This window comes from Rhopalosiphum maidis, chromosome 1 (genome assembly GCF_003676215.2).
Source record: "Rhopalosiphum maidis isolate BTI-1 chromosome 1, ASM367621v3, whole genome shotgun sequence".
NCBI classification, from domain to species: Eukaryota; Metazoa; Arthropoda; class Insecta; order Hemiptera; family Aphididae; genus Rhopalosiphum; species Rhopalosiphum maidis.
In genome coordinates this window covers 16,580,254-16,605,105 of record NC_040877.1, presented here as the reverse complement: position 1 = coordinate 16,605,105, position 24,852 = coordinate 16,580,254, and the positions used below count along the sequence as shown (strand labels likewise).

At 33.5% G+C, this 24,852-nt stretch overlaps 1 protein-coding gene across 1 annotated transcript; it reads left to right on the top strand.

The window, feature by feature from the left end:
* The first annotated feature begins 2,027 nt into the window (after positions 1-2,027).
* Positions 2,028-23,078, top strand: LOC113561272 (homeobox protein HMX3-like). Its single transcript, XM_026967594.1, has 3 exons — positions 2,028-2,914; positions 14,812-14,978; positions 21,380-23,078. The coding sequence occupies exons 1-3, from the start codon at positions 2,478-2,480 to the stop codon at positions 22,324-22,326; spliced, it is 1,551 nt and encodes a 516-aa protein (XP_026823395.1). The 5' UTR covers positions 2,028-2,477; the 3' UTR covers positions 22,327-23,078.
* Positions 23,079-24,852: the final 1,774 nt, after the last annotated feature.

The window sequence follows — 24,852 nt, the reverse complement described above, 5'->3', positions numbered from 1 at the left end:
TAGACAAATAACCAACTTTTATAAAAACTCTTGAAAATATTCAAATATGCATACAGATATTATGTAGGGGCCTATCAAAAAATAGCATTTATACACACTAACACAATAATTGATTCATTGATTATATGGTCGCAATTTGTATTTTATATTTATTTATTTACAATAATCTGTTTTTATTTTTATATAATAGCGCCGCTATATCCATAGTATATGGTAAGAATAGTTACTATATATTATGAATATCACAAAGATTATCGGCAAATAAAATAACACAATATTATGGTGTTATAATAAACATTTTAAGTTTTAAATGGGAAACTTTAAATTCTTAAAACCGAGAGGAGAAATGAATTTATTGACTTAAGGTGAAGTGGATTTTTTATAACTTTTATTCTGGTTTCTGGTAGCAAATTAGATCAAAAGTAAAAATTCTTCGTACTCTTCTTAATTATTCAGTAAAATGAGAATATTTACTTAAAATCAACCATCGAATCAAAAATTATAAGGTTTAAATTAAACGTAATCCAAAGACCAATTACCATATTTATTAAATTTTATTTTATATAGTAATAATTACCAGTAAAATTTTTAAAATCACACGTATTATTTATAAAATATAAGCTGAAAACTTAGATTATAATAATAAAAATAAGTAATATTATAGGTATTATATACAGTCATGTTATACATAAATTATATAAACGATTCGTTTAAAAGCATATGGACAAACTGTAGGTACATAATAAATTAGTACCTACTATTTATAAAAATGTTCATATTAATTTATAATGCATATTATATACTTTGAAATTGATAAACATGAATATTATAATTTTTTTAATTAACTCTATGAAAATGTTTCCCTGTTTTTTACACTCCATTACACAATAATTATCAGTTAAACAAATCTGTAAATTAATTAATTATAATATTTTCCCCTCAAAGAAACGCACATTATATATATAAATATATATAGGTATATATATATACATACCACCATAATATATTACATTATTGGGGTATTTTTCACGCTTAAAATGATAAATTGTTGAAAACAATATTTTTTATTGTAAAAGAAAAATAATAACAACATAGGTAGTATATTAAAAAACTATATACATATATACTATTTATTATATTATACTTCTACGCATATTGTAATAACGTGAATTTTTAATCTTATACAAATATATTTAATCTATTAAATTGATGCAGTTATATATATATTATACTGTAGTCTGTAGGTATTATTCTTAAGCCATACTTGGGCGGATGAGAAGGTAAACAAAAATGTACACCTACGCATAGTGCGATTAGTAATCACTGATTACATATAGGTACAGGCATTTACTACAAATGTTCAGGTATAACGTATATATATATAAGCACTGTATAGATTAACTTATTAGAAGTAGGCGGTGGCATTGACGTTCAAGTGGAATCCGATGATCGTCGTCGGTGTACCTATACGAAGTAGCAGTAGGTAAGTACATTTATCTATACCTATGTATAGTAGCATTCGACGCCAAAAACGAGGGTAAACGACGACAGCAGACGAGGGTGAACGACGACTACTACGGTGGCGGTGGTAGCGGCGGCCGTGGTGGAAGGGGCGACAGTTCTCTATATATATATATATATATACATACACACCAACGTCCCGCGCGCATATCTATATAAACGCGCATGATGGGTTGGGCAGTTTGCGCGTACGCGGTGGGGGATGAAATCCGTTTTTGGACCAATGGAGTGGGTGTGTCTGTTGCGCCGGGGATGGGCGGAGCGTCGTCGGTACTAGGGCGGTGGCCGCGGGGTTAAAATGTCCGCGCGCGCGGCGTAAAAACCGTGACTGCCGTCGATCGGCGGGGTCGGAGAAGTGGGGAAAAAACCCGAAAAGGGAAGGAATAATAATAACGATAATAATAGTAATAGTAATAATAATAATAATAATACGACGGCCCGCTTAAGTGCTCCGACACCGCAAACCGTAGTCGTCTCGTCAGTTAGTACAACCACCCGACCGCTCAGCGACGACAATCGCGCGCGTACCGTCGTCGTACACACACGCACGCATTCAATCGCTCGGTCGATTTACGCACCGATCGCCGTATCCGATATCCGTTGTCGGCCTGTGACGACGATATACGCGACTAAAATAATAATAAATAATAACAGCTGGCGGATAATAATACTATAAAAAAAAAAAAATCAACGTTGACGCGGAGTAGTGCGTACTATTAATAATATATTAAAAATTAATAAACATCGTGCCGGCAACACGTGCAGCGAGTGTATAGGTAGGCGCCTCTACGACTGCAATAAAACACACGACGCACGACTTCGGGTGTCGGAGTAACGGATTTTTCGTTCGTTTCCGATCACACACACACACACGGCACCGCGAAACGTTTCGGTTTCCGTCACACACTTCCGTCGGTTTCGGCGCGGATATCCGCGACTGTTGCACCGACCGCGGCATGTCCGAGTCCCCGCGCATCGACGTGATCGGCAACGACGACGACGACGAGCTGTGCTGCAACAACGACCGGGGATCGGCCACCGGCGCCGTCAGTAACGGCCCGATAACGGCAGCCTGCAAGACGATGATGATGGCCACTGCTGCGGCTGCAGCTGCCATGACGGCTGGCAGCGGAGGTGGTGGCGGCGGCGGCGGCGGTGGCGGCGGCGGTGGTCGCGAATCGCCGGCCGTCAAGTCAGCCGCACCGCCGTACACGTCGTTCTCCATTTCGAGCATACTCAGCAAGGACAAGCCCGGCGGCACCGGAAAACAACACTGCAGATCCGCGGGCGCCGCCGTGTCACCGGCCACTGCGGCGGCCGCGGCGGCTGCAGCGGCCACGTTTGACGTCACCGCGCATCTGGCGGCCGCAGCCGACCACGCGATGTTATCCAGGTGAGTCCAATGCATTGTTTTCGGTACTGCTAGTGCTTATGCGCAATAACTATTGAAGGAGTCAGTGGACAGTGAAGATAGTGTTAATATTGAAATTTTTGACATTATTTTGTTCACAAGTGTTTTTTTTTTTTTTTGTAACTAAATATTATAACATTGTTCATAACACTCAAATTACTGTAACAATAAAATGCATTCTCGAAAAAATGTAAGTAAGTTAACACTTATTTATTCACTGACCTCTTGAATTATTGTAGTACCTATATATTTATAAAATATAGTGATGTGGTGTGATCAAATTATCGTTTATTATGTTATACTACAATCGATTTTCCAATGTATAGGGGCCTGGGTTTTTATACTTATCGGTTATATACCCATCCGCCATTAAATAGGTATACTTATTTTTATTAATTAAACAACTCATAAATTGTCTATTGAAAAAATATATTGTTAAATTATAATATTGAATATCTTCAGAGATACTATTCTATTAAACGTTATATTTTTCCAAATTTAGTAGGCATTTGATAAATAATATATACAGAAAAAAGTCAGGAAGTCCCGTAATATTTGAAGTATTTAAAACAAAATTGTTCATGATTCTCTAAATTTTTCTTTTTGCTCTACTGAAGTGGTGTTTTGTTTCAGACATAACTTTTGGTATGCCGTCACTTTTTTATAATTTTAAATATACATATGTGGATTTATTTGAATCGGGGATAATTATCAATTTTAACTAAATGGCCAAGATTATATCAATGATAAAAATATTTAATATAGCAATAGCAAACTTAATTGATATTATCGTCGACATCAGGATGATAAAATGTGAAAAATAGGAAAATGTTCCTGAGAACACGCGTGTCTGGTAACAACATGATACATTATACTATTTTCGTACGAATAGGTATTATAAAGTATTACATACCTAATTTTTTTTTTTATAATTTATCTTTAAATGTAATATTATTCACTACACAAAGTCAAAATGATATGACTAAATAAAATGTTAAGTTGACATATAGAATTACTAGACTTTTAAATGCATATACTTATTCCTGTGGTGCAACCAGAGGGGCGCAAAAAGGTCTTTAGCACACCCAAGTTGAAATTTAGCACCCCTTGTTTTTTAAACCTAACTATTGTTATTTTAAAGAAATACCATCAATCGGTGAACGGCCAACAGTTTTAGCACCCCCCGTTTTAGAGGTCTAGTTGCACTTATGACTTACTCTGGGACGTGCCTCACAAGGTGCCCTTAGTTAAAACTTGAAAACATATTATGCTCTACAATTGTACCATAGAGATAGAAAGAGGAAAGGAGAATATTCGTTTATAATTCTTAATTTTTTTATTTCTCACCTTAAGGTATAATATTTGCTCGAAACAAAATTTAATTTGTGTGTCAAAACTTAAAACCAGATATGTTAATTGCTGGTTACTTTTTTTTTTGTATGCAGTTGATGTTTAATTATTAAATAGTTATTATATTAATTTATCATTCTTAACAATATTCTAATAATTTTTTGACACTTTTGATTTTCTAACATTCTATAATATTGTAGGAAATAATATCAAGTCAACTGTGAAGCGTTGATTTGTATATGACTTTTACCACAAAACGTTTATAAAAGTGATCCTCAAAATAGAAAATTGGTCTTTATATACACTTTTAAAATTAAATTTTCTCTAAGTTAGTTTCCGTATTTTTTTTACTCAAAAAACTATTTTATAATAATGTTTATATTAATGGTATTTTTGTCGTTATCGTATGACTGTATGAGAAATGTTTTAAATTCATTTTTGTGAGTAATATATAATAGTCATAGCACATTATATAGCCATATATTATATAGTCCCTATGTATAAGAATTTTTATTTTTACTCTAACAATAAACCAACTGTATAACCAGAATTCATAATATATATTTTCCGCAGTAATATGAGTTATTGTTTATACCACGTAGGTATGAAATGTTAATATACTTATTACCTGTTTAGTATTAATATAGTAAATTAATTATTATGATAATAAATTACGTTGTATGGAATATTTACTGTCATTACCATTTTTCAAAATTTGTTTTTTACTAATTAGAAATTTGTACAACTATTTCTAATTAATCTTTAAAATTGTATACACTGTAAATTTAAGAATATCGTATTGATGAGTAGTTATACTTACATTTTAGCTCTTAATTTTTCTAAGCATAATATTTATTCCTATAGTAAATTTTAAAATATATTACAGTATTTCAAATTCAAATTTTAAATAATCTTAAATATATTTGATTAACAAAAAAACCTTACCTTACAGCCTACTCAGTCATTAGGTATATAATATGCGTAAATCATAATGACTATAAGCTACTTATGCTGCAAATGTGTTTTCGTATGTATAGGTAATAGCCAATAGGTATGTCTTATTATCGTCAATAAATATATATTTCTATTACTATAGACTATAGAGCTTATAATTACCATTGATAATATTGCTGTTACGTTTTATTTTTTAGTTAGGTGAGGTACCTACAACAATTTGTACAACTTCGGATTACATACAAACGAGAATAAATATTAATAACATTAAAGGACATTTGGACAATTACATTTTTTATGTGAAAAACAAACTAATATTGTTATGCTGGAAGTTCATTCCACCGAGTAGGTATAATACATTATATAGATGGGCACCGTAATATTATACCTACTCATAATCACGATACAATCTCCTTACAATCTAAAATGAAAATGTTCAATTGAGTTTAGTAAAAATAAAAAATAATAATAATTAATAAACAAATAAATAGTCTATTATGTCGTAATGTCCCGTTTAAGATCCATTATAATAAACGTATGGGTATATATTATATTAAGATGTTGTTCGGTATAATATGTGTGTATATTTTTGTAAAATAAGCGGCGTGAGTCGGTGGATTCTCCTCGCCACACACATTGCGGCGACACGCCACCCCACATGTATATACGCGAATAATAATAAATAATTGTACTGGCACAACAAAAAGATTAAAAATCTACTAAAACGTTTTCCTATTTCTTTTGTGTCAAACGTCCCAATTGTTTTAGTCAAGAATTGTTGTTGTGTTTTTTTTAACATTTATAATATATACATATATATTTATAGATTGGTACCTATATATATATATAAATCCGTACTGGTATATAAATTGCTCTCTTAACTCTTTTTTATTATTCACTTTTTATTATTATTATTATTATTATTTTAAAACGACCCTCTTAATTACACGAAAAACGCTGCTTGAGCACTCAATAGAACGCCCGGTCCATCACAAAAGACGATTGAAAACGGACCCCTTTTCTCTTTTCTGCACAAAAAAAAAATATAATAATAATACGAACGAGCTATTCCGCTGCCTGTCTGCTCGATTGATATCCAGTTTCCTACTGTATACAAACAAACATACACATACACACACACACATCAAATCATATTATATTATACTTATTTAAAACATTGCCCCGTCACGCCGATTTTGTTAATTACAATCGACCGGCAATGCACCGGCCACCGATTTAGATGTTTTTGTTTGTTTAAAACGGGATATACAGCACGGGACCGTATTTTACATTATCGCATTATAATGATTGTGGAACACCCAACAAGCCGTTTTTCAGGGCATTGGAAAATATACGGTGGTGGGCGATGAAAAGATCTTTCAGAAATACTGATAATTATAAATAAAAAATAAAACGGCACGTTTAATAATTTAAATTGTGAAAATTTGATTATTAAATTCGTCGTATCATTCATTGTGCTAATGTGTCATATTCATATTATGCATTTATGCTTAAGTATTATGTTTCATTAATTTATAACTAATTATTTTCCCGATTGTTCAAAACGTATCGTCAATTGTTGTACGATAAATTATAAGATTATATTTAATTTAATTATTATTAAATTTAACGGTAGTTGTTCACTTATTGGTACTTACCCATTCATATTATATGAATATTAATAAAATATAAACTGAGATCAGTGTTATTTTAGATAAATACGTAAATTAAACTAATTCACTTATCTATATTATAAATTATCATAATTCTCAAAATTATATATTTGTATTATTTGTTTTATCAACTAAAATTGGGTTGAGTACTTTGGTGTAACTATAGTGCTTACAAATATTAATACCTAAAAAATCAATATTATGAATTATATATATCCAAAATTAAAATTCTGTCATTAAATAAAAGTTAGAATTCAACAATTAAAGAGTGATTCTAAAAAACTTTTATTTATTTAAATAAAATTAATTAAAATTAAAAATTGTAATCTGGAAACGATTATTCTTAAAACAATGTATTATTATTATTCATTTACATATTGTATTTGTGTTTTACTCATAAAATAATATTAGTTTGCTTTATAGGTTACAAAAGAAGTAATGATTATAATCTATAAATAAAACGTAGTATTACTTATAGTAATAAAATATTTTTATTTTACACAAGTTTTATGAATTATTAGCCAATTCAAAATAATATGTAAATATTTTGATTCATAATATAATGAATTAATGAAAGCATTTTGTCATTTCAATTATAATTTCTAAAGCTGAAAGTGATAATAAAAATTTAAACCGTTAATATAATATAAACACCTATATATAATAACTACCTACAAAATTATCTAATGGATAATGTAATTTATAAAGTGTACTAAGAGAAAATAAAAAGTATAATACATACTACCATTATTATTGTGCCATAATTAATATTAACGAAAAAAAAATATTATGACGTATATGAACTTGATATAATTTATTTAATTTTTCTTTTGCTGTTTGGAAATGAAAAATGTATAAAACAATATCGTTAAATGTGTCTTTACTATTTATATTCTTCGTAAAAAAAAAAAACAACTTTGGAAACATTATATTGTGATTGCGGTAAGTTTATATCTTATCATTCGAAATACTAGGAAAATATATAAATTCATTAGTCCTATGTTATAAAACATTTTTTATAATTAATTAGACGTAAAAAAGCCTTCACGTAGGTATATATAATAACACTATTTTGATATTCAATTAAATACCACACGCGATAATGTGCAAGATTTTTTTTCCTAAAACGCTGCAGGCGCCTTGTACCCGGAAAACACAATAACGGTAATAATGATTATATTATATAATAATCGTTATAAGGTTATAATACGTTATAACGAGGCTGAGCATACTAATTTTTTTTATCATTACTATAATATAACTACGACATAATAGTGTTATAAATACACTGAGAATTAATTCGGATTGCTATTCAAAATCAGTTTAATAAACACGTAATTTTTGTGTCGGCGTATAGATTATTTACGGGAGAAATGGGGCGAGGAATAACATTATTAATCATTATACCTTCATATTTATTTATTTATGAGATACGAGCACGCGCCCAATAGTTAAATAAAGTACAGTCGTGGTCTGTCTTGAAGTAATCATACACAAATATTAATAAATCATATAAAATATTAAATAAGGATTAAAACGAAATTAAATTAGGGTTTCTTATCGTCAAGTTTCGTACGATACGGCTAAATGGCTCGTTTACTAAATAATTAGCGTAATACAGAGGTATATTATATATATTATAAGAGACGGGTTAGTTTGGATATGGTGTTTCTGATTGGTTCTCTAAAATTGACGAGATAAATGAAATAAGGGATGAGGGTGATCAATGTAACTTACAACAGAGATGAGTTTTCGGAGAAACGAAAGCGTCGAGAGCATGATGACTTCTATTGCTGTATGGGGTGTTAAAATTTGAGCTATATATTATAATAACCACAGTAGGGAATGAAAGATTACGCCCCGTAATACCGTCCGCGGTTTGCGAACTGCTAATATTTTATTTTATCATATTTCCGGCGTGAAAATTTTCCGGAGACGAATGAGAGGGTGGTAGAAGGCGGGAACGAGTGTGTGAGTGAGAGAGAGTGCAGCGAACTGCAGAGAACGAATACGATAATATAATAATAATAATAATATTATATAAAACACTATATATTATGATGGGCGATACGCGCGCGGTACGGCAACGGGCGAGGTGCGGCGCGCAATCATAACTATCAATTACCGCTAATGCATTTGTCAGTAAAGCCGGACGCGCCCGATATAATTGGCAAACGGCAGCGGTGGCGGCGGCGGCAGCCATTTGTGACGGCGATAAATTCCACCGTGCTTTGGGCGGCGGCGGCACGGGAATAGCGGGCATAACGAGTCGGGTTGCGGTAGGGAGGTGGTAAACAGCGCGAACGGGGGGTGCGTGCCGCAGGCGTGTTCGCCAGGAATTCGTCGATAACCCTCCGGGACACCCCTGCAGTAGCACCGTAAATATATATATATATATATAGATGTATTATTCCGACCGACGGACAAACCCATTCGATTCGTTCCCGTTCCACCCACATGCCCACATCCTTCAACCTCCCCTTGGACGCATGTCTTTCCAGTGTTATATTCATATATATATATATATATACGAACAAATAACACACACACACACACACATATTGCGCTGCTCTATATGTGGCGATATATTATTATCTTATACATTGTATAATGTATCGCCTATACAATAGGTATTATCTATATATATTATAATACATGTATGATGTATACCGCGCGGTTAGGTATCACGATTATATCATTGTATATTATACACCTTTGACGGCTAATCGTATTACGGCGATCGACTAGTGCGTGTATATAATATTGTATAGGTTATAATGATAATGTAATAGTGTATAGTGTACGGTCGGGGTACATCGCAATTAGTAGCAGTGCATCGCGCTCCGATAGTATGCATCAGGGGCGGCGAACATTTTTTGGGCCAAGTGCCAAATTTTCCCGATCAAGGTTTTGAAAATCGTTCACGCGCCCAGAGGAAATTTAATTTCCTGAGGATAAAAATAAAGTGACTGATCTGTTATATATTATCTTATCAAGCACGCCTTTTTCTATAATTATAGTTTTTAAAATGTTCATAATTTGTTTCTTTGAATTTCTCATAACAGTTATAACAACAACTTTATAAATAGCATAGTTTTTAATTATTTCAATTTCCATCACGTGCCATTGAAATCTGATCAACGTAGGTTTGCCACCTTTGGTACGTATTATTATATTATAACATTATCATGTTATTATTCGTGTCATTTATGACCGCTTCGATGACCGCGACGACGTCGTGTCACGTTTTCCGCGTCCGTCGTCCGTCTTGCGGGAAAATATCGATTGAGTGTACACAAAAGTATAATACGATAAAGCTCTACCTTCTATTTAATGGCGGAAATTTCGGCGGCCGACTGACGCGAAGATTATATCAATCTAATATTATATACGACCGTCACTGTATAATAGTGACACGACCGTGATGGTGGTTATTATACCGCCACGACGTGACGGCTCGCACCTAGACGTTGTCATAATCCAATCACAAAAAGTGAATATACCTATAGCTATTGCGTCCTCCTAATATGCATTATTAATTATCATACATCGATTATTGCTCTGCGTTATGGCTACTGTATATGACTATTTGGACCGATTCCTCGTACACATCATTTTCGTTCCTCTGGACAATAATATTATGACTTTGATACACAGCGATCGAATCGCGCGTTTTCCTGATCGCAAATGATAGAATGCCGGCTTCAGCCAACGACTGCGATGTGTACGGTATATATTGTTTTTGGTACGGGTTTGTAAATATAAACGGTGCGAACGTGGGTTGAAATTCGGTGAATATTTTAAAACACACGCCAATATCTAAGAAAAGATGACCAGATGACATTGTTAGATATTCGATAATAGACAAATCATAAATTGTGTATTTTGGTGATCAACTAATAAGAGTAAAGAAAAATAAGCATATCATAACATAAATTCTGTGCATATGTTATCGTCGAAAATATTATTATCGCTTACAATACAATAATTATACGACTCGTCGACAACAAGAAGCTACTAAGTATAGGTTAGGTAGTCAAAAAAAATGTGGCCATATACAATAATGCACATTATATTAATATGTAAATTATTAAGTGCTTGTTAATTGTACTTGCATATTATTATTGTATCATATTTTACGTAAATATAGAGCTCATATTATATTTTATATACGATGGACTGAAGAATTTGTGTGTGTGTTATTGTTTTATCATACTTTTTTTTTAACTTTAGATTCCAGCGAATTTATTTTTAACAAATCGATACACCCAGAACACAGACTAAAACAGCAGTAAAATGGATTAAAATACATTTATGAGTATGCTTGGAAAAAAATGTATTTATCTACTGTATTATATTAAAACGCGTATAACCGTAATATAACTTTAAATTTTAAAGCACACACGTAAATACGTACTTTAACGTTTAAATGTACCTATACAATATATTACACGCACGCAAGTACGTAACATTATATATATATATATTAGTGGTTATAAATACATTATATATCCCGGCCGGTATAGATACTCATCCATTAATAATAAGAACCGTCGTATACGATGGTAATTCAACCTGAATGATTACGCGTTTTATAATTCAAAAGTATAAATACAATTTTTATTACTGTTTTAAAAATGTTTCAAATATTAATTTTTTTATATAATATATTTTTTGAACTCCTACAAATCATATCATATAATATAAATGAGTTAAAAACAATAATATTATAATTTAATGAAAATTTTAATTTTATTTAATATATAAAATATATACAAATAATAGTCTTAATAATAATCATAATCGCTTAAAATGCTGCATAAGTAATCCCGATTTACCCAACGTTTGAATAATATTGAGCTTCAGCTATTGTTACAACTTACAAATAGTTACAATTAATGGTTTTTGTGTGTAATATTATTTCGTCCAATAGATTTAAAATGAAAAATAAAACGCGCAGTGGAACGAATTAATTGCATATGGGTTTGGTACCTATAGAGCCATTATATAATGTGCACAAATAACATTACGATCGTTATTAATTTAATCAAGTGAAACGTACATGTTTAATACGACTGATCAATAAACATAACCCTGTTCGGGATTATATATTCATATATACCAATATAGGTGTATGGTCCAATAGTTATAAACTATTTAAACCTCTTGTATATGATAATTTACTTTATTTATCTGATGTCGTGTGTTCTTCGGCCGCCGTTAAAATCAACTTTGTTTTTCATTCGAAAAACCCACGCAGAACAAGGAAAATCGTCTTATAACACTTATTATTCCATAAAATCTGCAGGTGTCTTGATTTTGAAAAGTTCGGTAGTAGGTACATAGCGTTTTTTTTCCGAGTCGGTGACTGCATAGCAAAAATAATCGTTATGAGTCGGGAAATCTCGAAGACAGCTCAACGATTTTCTCGGGAAAAATAAAACGAACGTCGAACGCGGTGCAGCAGTCGCGGCGACCACATATAAATGTCTATTTTTTTTATTTCCGTTTCCGTACACCTAGCGAATTTCCCGGCATTTCGATTTCCCCTCGACGAATCCACATAGAGTCGTAATAAAATAGCGGGTAATAAAAATATAACGAGCAATGCCACCACCGCGCCACCGTTGGGATATCGTCGTCATCTCCGGCGGTGAAAATGGCGAGGCGAAAACGGTCGGAGGAGGGTGTGTCCCGGAGAAGGGCTTGGCGGGGCCAAAGCGCGTTATACGCGTTCGCACAAACTCACACACGCACACAACATAAAATGATTATACTCGTATATATATATATATATTTACAAGAGCGAAGACGGTTTAAATGCTTTTAACGGCGCACTGTTTACGGCACACACCGCCGCCGCCCCTACGGTCGTGACGAGGAAAGTTTGTTACGCCCGCGCCAGCGCCATTATCGGACGATTAAATATTAATTTTAAACTAAACTTTACCCAAGTCAAAACTGTTTAGCTTAAAGTTTCAACAAACACGCGCACACACGTTGCTATATAATATTATGGCAGTGGTGGTTCGTATAATGTTCTTCCGGGTATGATGATAATAATAATAACATTATTATTCCTGTATATAAACGGCGTGGATGATGAGTTGTAGCGTTGTAGAGTGGATCCTGCAGGAATTAGGACACCGAACAGGAGAGGACGTCGTTTGTATACTTATCTATCATATTAATATATACACATACATGACTACAGTCGCATATAATAACATACTATTATTATTTGTGCTGTATATGTATTTTGTAGGACGTATACTATGATGATGTGTATACACAACGATATTTATACTATGTATATTATATGTAATAGGTATGCCAATTATTGAATAATATAATGTAGTTAAGGTTATATTATATACAAACTATTACGAAAAATAATATGTTTTATGAAATAACAATATTAATATTCCTCCACTACTGATAATCGGACAACTGTTATTCTTATTTTTAAATAACAGATCAGTTTTCATTATGTACTTTCTTAATGTGACTATTAAAATATATTTTTTTCTTAATAGCCAAACGTATATTGATTGCTCTATTTTAACTCATGTGGTTTATAAAATAATCTTCTCTTAGGAGAATACAACTTTCATGTCAATTTACTTTTTTCAATTATTATAGTGGCATCGGAACGTATAATATAAATACATGATATACCTACGTCGAAACGCGTGCCTACAATAATAAATAGTCGTTTATAAAATAATATCTCGCATGCACGTCTCTCTCTTTGTTTACTGTACAGTAATAGTAATACTTTCTATAATATACATATTGTATGCGTCTCATCGCAACTTAAATATGTATGTGTAAGTACCTACGTTAAATGCACTATTGGCTGTACACATTTTGTTAAAATCGCATAAATAGTTAATCCATACACGCACGGTCTGAATAACAAGATGAACCTCTCTCACATTCTATTATTATTGACTGAAAAACGCCTGACGAGGAATATGGATGTCTGCTCGTCGAAAGCCGTATTAGTATTTAACAAGTGTAACGACGAGTTAAGTGTTTAATATAAATATTAAATGCGCCTCAAAGCCTAAAAGCGAAGAACCATTCGAATCTCGTTGTATTTTTACCAAGAATAGCAGCTTAAAATGGAAGCACAGTAAAAAGCTTTAAAAACAAACCACATATATTTTTAAACATGCTTATAAGTACTTTCTAGAGTTACGTATTTTTTTAGGGGAAATAATAATTATTAAATTACATATCTGCAGTGTTGCGTAAATTTGTAGGTATAGGTTATTAAGCCAATGCCTTACCATTGTTTTTTTTTTATAAATGAAATGCCAAAGATGGTCATTATTAATACCATTCACTTGAAAGAACTATTATACCACATTACCAATAAACAAAATATATTAATATATTTGTGAAAAAACCAATAATAAAATATGTTTAGGTTTTTATTATTTTACCATATATGATTTAAAATTTAAAATATTTACTTACCATGTATAATTTTGTTAATTTTAGGTTTTATTACATTTATACATTTTTTAATATTTTAAATAACTTTAAAAGGAAAAATTAAAATGTTTGAAAAAAATAATTATTTAAACAATTATATACAATATCTTAGGTACTTAGTAAAACAATAAATATACGTTTAAAGTTTAAGTTTAAATAAAAAACTATGTATCATCGGTTTTTTTCTATTATTAGTGTTTTTGCTACTATTAATTAAACTAGAATCCTAACTAACTGACTTTTTTATTTATACGATGAAACAAGTTATTGCAGCTGATAATTATATATAGTATCACTTGATCGAAAACTATCAGAAAATATATTGTAAATTATATTAAATCGTTTCCTTCGATGTTGTTGCACTCACATACATAATATTCGTTTGTTTTTCTATTACAGGCTGGGCTTGATGAGCCACTTTGGAGCACTGGCTGCAGCAGCTTCGGGCCGGAGTCCGTTCATGCTGTATCCGGGCGTAGGCATCGCGGGCACTACGGCCAGCGCACTGGACAAGCACTGGTACTCCGCGTGGTCGCAGCCTTTGTCGGCCGCCATCAGTCCTACCGGTAAGTCACATAATTCATATTGTCATTTTCAAACTTTCAATTTGATAAAGGATTCGATACAGATCGTTTTTGTAGGTATTTGGTAAAAAGTTTATTTACATTTTTTAGTTTACAATCAATTTTACATATTTACTCACAGTAATGATCACTTAGCCCAAACTTACGCGTTTTAAGAGCTCCGTTATAAAATTTAATTTATATATTATGTTTTATATTTTTATAAAATAAACGAATAACTTTATTCCATTAAATTAAACGTTTTTCGTAAAACTGATTACCGCATATTTTATTAGAGAAACAATAAGGTTATAATATAAATATAATTTTGTGGAGAGAAAAAGTTTCTGATAAAAAAATAAAACTCGCTAAGCGAATACGTGTTTATATGGTTTATTGTTGATAAAAACAAAGATTAACAAAATATATTAATGATCGATTAAGGATTGAATATTTTATAGTAAAGAATAGAAGATTGTTCCAACATTTTTTTTTTTCGTTGTCAAATTAATATTGTATTGACAGGCACAGTGAATGTATAAATATTGAAATTTATCATTTTCAAATCATATAGAATCTATCGTCTATAACGATGATAGTATTATGTTATTATTAATTAATACCTATTATGTTATGTTGTACTTGCGTATACGCATGGCATCATAAACACGTGTGGTTGAAATCCGATAGGTAAACGTGGTATATACAAAGGTATTACCTATATCGGCGATACCGTACTTCCACCACTCGTGGCACCCGCGTTAAATGCAACGATATTGCTGGCGACGTATAATTTTTGTCGTACCTATAATACCGTCGTCATTTGTACGGATACGCGATCTACGAGCGCGTTCGGAGTAATAGGACGCAATTTGGGTCGATTCGGACACGCGACCTAGTCGAACGCACATCGCGCGAACGCGGTGGCGGCGGCGACACATTTAAGTGCACACTCGTACTAATAACTGTACACGAACACTCACACACAAACACACACATACGCGATGCACGTGATACATATTATTATATAATGATATACATAACCTAACCTGTGAGTTCCGTCCGGAGTAGGCATTATTGTACACGCACGGCGCGCGGGCCGATGGATAAATTATTTGTTTTCGATCATATTCCGAGGGGTATATCTTTAGTATAGAAAATATATTGCGCAGTGACAGTTATTATATATTCGTCTATCCGACGGAATAGCTTTTTTTTCCATACCGATTACCTGGTTAATTCCGTGTTCGTACACATACACACACATATTCCACTATCCGAATGACCATGGTTTAATCGGCACGCACAGCCGCCGCATGCAATCATACTTGCCGTCCGCCCCGCCGTGATATACACACACATATAGTATGTAAATTATAATATATGACGGCATAAATCGCACAGTGGCGAAAGGCTTCGTGAATACCTTCAAAGGCTTCGTTTTAAACTGCCACCGCCGCCTCAACGGCTATACGGCTTCTGCACGTTTTAGATCGTCCCGGCGCGGTGACGGCAATAACGCACACAGGAACACACGCAAGTGACAAAGCTATATAAAATGCGCTCGTCGACGTATTATTGACATTATAATATCATCACACTACAGGGTGTTCCGCGAGTGCAGTGACGTGACGAACCGTCCGCAGCATGTATGACTACATACGAGCAGATGTGCAGCTATACAGTGCTCGGCGCAGAGGATTTTAAACTGGCGGTCGGGACCACCTCGCCCGGAGGTCTCCATGTATGATAACATTTTTAGTGTCACCATCACGTGCCCTGTGCGAGTACGCGCTAGAAATTTCAGGCGTATAGCGAAAAAATCGAATCTGACGGTGAAGCAGGTCGCTATATGAGAAAAAGTTAAGAAACGTCGCACTATATAATAATATTATATTATCGTCTGTAGGACTATTATACGTTATTGTGCTTGCAAAACTATGGGACATGATAATCATTATATAATAATACAAAAAGTATCCCCCTCCCAAAAAAATAAAAAATTATCGAAAATCCTCCACTGTGTGGTGTGTGTATAGTAAATATGATAGTATATTTTGGATTTAAAACCGCGGCAGAAGGACCTTCATTTTCGTGACACCGCGAATAATCCAATTAAATTATTATTATCGAGCACATCCTGTATATTATTTATAATACTATATAATAGTACACGTATCGTATATTGTTGTGCGTATTATATTCTATTGTTTCGACATGACATGACACAATACTAGGCTGTAGTATTTTACCCCCTCGTCGGACACACGCATGTATAGTATTAATATAACCGTTTCATTAGCCTAATCGACCTGTATCTGTGACACTCGATATTTAAATGTCCGTAATCGGTTGTATGAGCGCGTTCCGTTCACATTACGCAATTATACTCACTGTATTATTATTACAATATCATACGAAATAATATGTACATGTCGCATTTTCAATCACGATTATGTATTTATAATAATATTATATATATTGATATATTATTATAATAATCGCGCAACGTTATTGACGCGGAAACGCGCATCCGGTCCTAGAATTTACATAATATAAAACGGATATGGTTATCGTTTTACACATTAAACTCGTAAATAATATTATATCCAGTGGCATAACTAGAATTTCGATTGCCTGTGGAAAAATAATCCAGCGAGCACTTAGTTTTACAAATTTGAGAGAAGGTGACATTTGGGACATGCACCCGCCCACAAAATTTAGTTCTATATCCGCCTTGGTTATAATAGATTATAGATAGTTAAAAACATGTTTTATCGCTCTAAATATAGTGTATACTTTTCATCAGTTCTAAAATTATTATCACAGACGTCAACGAGCAAACATTGCACATAAAATAATTTATAAGCATGTGTCACTATTTTTTTTTAAATATTGAATTCAATTTATTTTAAAGCAATTTCATTTTACATGGATATAATGTTTTCAAAACATTATCGTATTTTAAAATTTTTTAATAATAATTATCTATGTCTATACATTCCTTGATGGGCTTTCTAGAGTCATGCATCCGTGTCTCATTGCCCGTCATGACACCATATCGATACGCCACTGATTATATCAAACATAGGTATGAGTTCGCGAATAAGGACGGACATATCTTTTATACCCAATGGCTAATAATATGTCATTTTTGCACTTATCGTGAAATACATTTACAAATAATATTTATCGTGGTCGAGTGAGGTAATCATCTTCCTGGGTATATGTATATATTTACCTAATTAAGTACGTGAATGATATGCAGAAAAATAACCATTATCAATAGCTATAAGGAGATAAATAATGTCCATTTATCACAAGTTTGTTTAGATTATGAGTTAATAAAAGTCATAAATATTTAAAATCTATTATTCCTATTATTAAAGTATAAAAAACACAAAATACATTTGATTGTTTTAGAAAACAAACAAAAAAATGAAATAGATACATGTTATAAATTATTATGTTTTAAAGATTGTAAAATTTAAAACAAATTTCTTTTATAATTCAGTTGTCTTCGATATAGTTGAGTACTTAGTCATTGGTTTACCTATTTACACGATTGTATTATCTATCTGGAATTTTTACTTTTTTCCAGCACTTTTTGCTCACCATTTTAAAAAGGTCATTTGTTATCATACTCTTTACAAATTAGAAGACACACATAATAACTGCCAATTATTTAATGGAATCAATTATATTAATGTAGCGAGTGTATTTAGTTACTTTCCATATCTTGAATGTTTTCACTAACCATGTTAGAAATAGACCACTCCATCGTTGTGACATGCAATCATAATATTATATGGTTTGGATTCCTATATGTTTGTCTTAATATTCTAAAAAACGATAATTATTTATCATAATATATGATATAATGTTGCTTACTATTCGTTACAACTTATGATTTTTTATTTGCTTGTTACAATTAAAACACTGTGTTGCGTATATAATTTTGTTGTTATATATCAAAATAATTGTTTTGTAACCATTATGGTTACTGAAATCTAGACAGTCTTAGCTCCGGTAAAACACGATTGAGCATATACCTTTTTAGCTACACGATTGAGCATAGAATATTTTATGCGACGTCGCTGCATTCACGTTGCCAACATTTTGTAATTTATCATTTTCAGGTATTATTACTTCAATTATTATGATATCAGACGCGATCCATGAGCTATCGAACTAAGTCCAGCTTTATCGACAATGTTATCGATAAATAAATTAGATCTGGAGCAATAAAGTTCTGCGGCGTCTTAAACATTAAGCATTGGGGGGGGGGGGGGAATTTAAGAAGAACAACGTTTTTATTAAAAAAATTATATTTTTAAATATTTTTTATTCTTATATTATTGTAAATTTTTTACTTTTTTGAATGACAACATAGAGATTTAATTTCATATTCCAAAGCAGAATAATTTTCGGAGTATTTTGATACATAAAAATTGAATTTAGGGCGAGTAGTTTATGAGTTTATTTAAATTATTAATTTTTTATTATTATCCAACAAATCTATGTATCTATTATATAATGTGATGACTATTGAGATTATTGACTTCTAAATATTTTATTATTAAGTATTACTATTTTATTAATCTATTATTATTATTTATTTATTATAACAATATTACATATTGAATGAAATCATGTTATTTTTTTGACATGTTATATTTTGGATTATTTTAATTATTTGAATAAATATTTTGTACTATATATTTATACATGTATTATTATTGCAGTTCAAAATTTAAAATGGCAACGTTGCAGAGATTTTTATGCTCAATCGTGTTTCAGCACTTAGCTCAGAATCATTTTTCTTCGTATATTATTTGAATTCAAATAATTTAACAAAATCCTTAAAAGTGATTTACTCAGTAACGAGTTCTACTCGACACCTACTGTACAGCAGAGCGGTATCCCACTTGTCAACGTTATATTTTTTAAATTTGTTTTAAATTGCTGTTGTTCGTATACAACTATCGTTGAGGATTACACATAGCATAGTTTAGTTTAAACGCGATATTCGACCTGCTTATACTTAGTAATAATACGATGTGTATGTACAATATATATATATACATTGTACTTAAGTCATTTTAAGTTGCCTAAACCCGAAGTTCTTGAATCGCGCAATAACAACAGCTGTATGTACCTACTTATGATATATGTGTCTACGAAACCTTTCTTAGTAAACTATTAAACGGAGAAACCGTCCAAGTGATTTTGAAATCGTGGTTGTATAAGTCTATGTAAACACGTAGCCAAACATTCAAGTATAAGACATACACAATGCAATAATATTTTATTTTTAATAACAGGACTGCGAGTCCACGTGGCTATTATAATACACGATATATTTGTTTTATGTGTGGCTGTAGCTATCAAATATTTAAGTTCCCCTAATATCGGTTAGGTTCTCTGCCTACTCACATTTAGCCCCGGCGAGGACTTGGCTTTCGGAGAGCTTATATTATATATTATTCCGACAAAGTATCACTGCATCAGTTCTTTATACTGTGTAAACACCGATCGTGCTTACATATACATATCGTAAAGTATACGGACATACAAACTGCTGTACACCTACTGTGAAAACCTAGCGTGGCCTGCGGGGGATCTGAAAGCTGGTTTTAAGTGCAAATGATCTCAAAAAAGATAAGAAATAAAACGATTTACCCACGACCCGAGATACATATAACAGTATATGATAATATTAAATACAATAATATTTAAATAGATCTTTTGAGGTGGTATTATAGACTAGCTAATAGTCTTTTTATGTCACAGGACCGCCATACGGATTTTAAAATATTCACGTATATAACCTTTAAGAATATTGTTGAATGCGTTTATTATTTTATACTTTATAATAATTGTGAAAACATGATAATCATACAGATAATATAAGACCCGAACGTATTAAATTTTCTTTGCTTATAAATTAATAGGCAATTATACCACATATTAATATAATCGATTTAATATCGATTTTATCACCAATTGCGAATTTTTTTTTCACGTACTGCCAGTGAACTCTTGCCGGGTTTTTTATTTGGAGCGCCGGACATGGATTTTTTTTTGATTTTAGTACAACGAAAACAAAATCCCCGAACGTAAAAACGCCTAAAGAAAGAGATATAATAATGTACTGTGATCTATAGTATTATACGCCTTACAACTAGATTACCATAGATGTCCGTCGGGTTCGCACCAATACCTATTTAGTAAGGGGGCGCTAAAATCATATAAAACGCTCCCGTAATGTACAACGCAATGAGATTTTTCTCTCTACGCCCAACAACGGCCACCCACAAGCATCCTAACCCTCTATGGTTCTCCTCATCTACGGTCCTGAGAGCACATCGTATAATTTTTTTTTTTTTTTTTTATGTCCTCAGGCGGTTCGAGCTCGGCGAACGAAGAAAACAGCCGTCCCAGCACTCCGCACAGCGTGGGCGTCAACACTGGCGGCACGTCGTCGCTGGCTGGCCACAGCCCGGACGGATGGTCGACCGGCGAGGACGGCGGTGGCCGCGGCCCCGGGTCGCCGAACAACCAGCGGCGGTTCGCGGGCAACTGCGGCGGAACCGGCGGCGGCCGTTACATGGACCAGTCGGTGAACGTGGCCGTTTCCATGGACGACGACGACGACATGGCGGACGACGGTGCCGACGACGAGGACGCCGGTAAAAAGGACCACGGCGGTTGCGGCGGTGGCGGTGGTGGCGGAGGCGGCGGTGCGGGCGGCAAGCGGAAGAAGAAGACCCGGACGGTGTTCTCGCGGAGCCAAGTGTTCCAGCTCGAGTCCACGTTCGACATCAAGCGGTACCTGTCCAGCTCGGAGAGGGCCGGGCTGGCCGCGTCCCTGCACCTGACCGAGACCCAAGTGAAGATCTGGTTCCAGAACAGGCGGAACAAGTGGAAGCGTCAGGTGGCGGCCGAGATCGAGGCGGCCAACATGGCGCACGCCGCTCAGCGCCTGGTCCGCGTGCCCATCCTGTACCACGAGTCCAGCCAGCAGTCGGCCGGCCACCATCACCATCATCACCATCACGGCGGCATAGCCACCTCGGTGGCCGCGGTCGGCGGTGGCGGCGGCGTAGTGAGCAGCGGTAGCGGCGGCGGCGGCGGCGGCGGCAGCGGTGCCCCGACGCCGCCGCACTCGTCCGCGTCCACGCAGGCGTCCGCGTACCAGCCGCAGCAGCCGCCGCCCCCGCCGCCGTCGCTGTTCTATCACCATCAGCCGCCGCAGCACCACCACGCCGTCAGCACGTCCACCATCACGCACACCATGTCCACCAGCCCCAACGCTGTGTCCAGGGCGCCACTCACCGGACTCGTCTAATGACACGACCGTAGACATATGCATTACGACTCGCCGCCGCTTTCCACGCATCACCTGTAATCGTCTCGCTATGTCGCGCATGTCCGAAACGGCCGAGCGAAACGCCAATCGGCCGCGGTATGCCCGGGCGAGACGTGCCATTGTAGACGGAGGAAATAAATGGTTTTTGAAAAAAAATAGAGTTTGGAAATCGCCGGTGTGCGTCTGTTTAGTAATATCGTAATTCTTCGTTTCCGACCTCTTCTCGCGTACATTTCGTTCGCAATATTATCGTGTTGTACCTACACCTGCATAAATAAGGAGTCGACTGTACTCGCCGTAGGACCGCCTCTCGATATGATATTTCATGATGTGATTCGTCGCGACGAAATTGTTAATCGTTATATCGTATATTATTATTACTATTATCGTCACGGTATTTAGTTGTTTAAAAAGTATTATTTTTTTTTTCTCTAATTCAACTATTGTAAATAACGGGTGTGTACAATTATTATTACCGTTTGCGATCTTGTCATTATTGTATTGTATCAGTAATTTATGTACCTAATATTTTTTTTTTTTTTGTAAAAGCCGCCGAAATCCGGAACGGAAAACCCGCAGCAGTTATCCGTGTGGACGTTATCGCCGTCGTCGTGTACATAAATAAAATTATAACGTTTTTTCTAGAATAGTGACATCTTATTTATTTTATATAGACTAAGATACAGCGTGTAGATATTATTATTATTATTATCATTATTATTATTATCATAATTAAGTAAGAAGAAAATACCATATTGTATATTTGTATGTACCTAACACTATATATGTATATATACACGATCCGGAATTTGGGCTTTGTGTTTTGCTATATATATATATATATATTCAATATACACTTTATTATGAAATTATTGTATCATAATAACTAGCTTTTTATTTTTCCAGTTACCAAATATAATTATTATTGCATAGTTCGTCTGTTATTGTTTTGATTTATCGAATTTTTTCACTGTTAACTTTTTTTTCAACTATTTTATTTTGAATTAAAATACGGCCGAATTCCGATTGAAAATGTATGTCATATTGCTCTATATATTATATAGTGCGATGATCAATGAATAAAATATTTTACTCGTACACTAGTTAAAATAAAAATTGTCGTATTTTCTGCTGCGAGTACCCGACGAGGCGACGACTGAACCCTATTACGAACATCCACGCACAGATTTATAAAAGATGAAAAATATTACACTCATATCATGATGTAATATCATACATAAAAATACACTACACTGTATAGGTATTTTTACACGCATCTGATGAAATACGAAAATACAAAACACGTTACCGCCTTATTGGTGAAATTAATCTACGCATTATTATAAAATACTGTTTATTCATTAGGCGCATAAAAACATAAAAAAAAATGATAATGATGTATTGTTGAACCGAAAATAATATGATCATTTTAGCTTTACCCATTCATCAAAATGTTGTGGTGCGCCATGGTCGCTACGGGGTTCGATAAGTTTCCACGCGAAACATAACAAGTAAGCGTTTATATAATATTAATTATTATTATTCATGTTACCACACAAACAAAAATACACCGATATGTTAAATTATTATTATTTTATACAGGCACGTACTATGATATTATGTGAGTTTAACCCATTTATATGATATAATTATTAGTTATACGAATAGGATTTAATCAAAAATTAGACTTTTTTATGAAACGTAAAAACAAATACATTTTATTCACACTATTTAGGCTGTTAGTCTTAATTCGTGCGAATAATGCGAGAGGGAAATTTGTATTCGTCATAATTTGTTTAATGTTTTCGTGTAGAATCTTATAATATGTACGGTTGAATATTTTGTATTCGCCTTAGAACCTACGAATAATGTGTCGTGTAAAAACTTTAAAAAAATTAAATTATTTTAAAAGGGTTTATACTTGTTTATAATTTTACAATTCATAAATATTATTATGTCAATCGAATATATTAAATTCATTGAATATATCCACACCCACGGTTCATTCAATAATACAGCCAAAACAGTATTAAAATACATTTAGGTATAAGCAGTATTTATTTTTAATTTGATAGAAACTATAGTCATGGAACCAGTCCCTCCCGTGAATTTTTCTACTACGGTACTATAAATAATTTTGGGCTCTCGTTGTTGTACCCTAAAATAAGTTTAAAACACATTTGTACACTAATTTACTGCAGTTTAATATAAAAACCCTTTGTGGGGGCTCTGACTACAACGAATCGTGAACAATGGTTGTGTTTTTATAACTTATCTTAACCGTCAATGTGATTTTTTTAGTAATAAGATTGCATATATTATTTATTGACAAATTCGATAAACGTTTAATATATTTTATTGAAATTTATCTATTTCAAATAAAATCCGTAATTTGTTAATCGTCAGTTTTTTCGACTCGACTCGTTAAATAGGTAGGTACCTAATATAAGTTAAAGGTACTATTTTTACCGACGTTTTAGTGAGTAAATGCACATCGCGCATTTG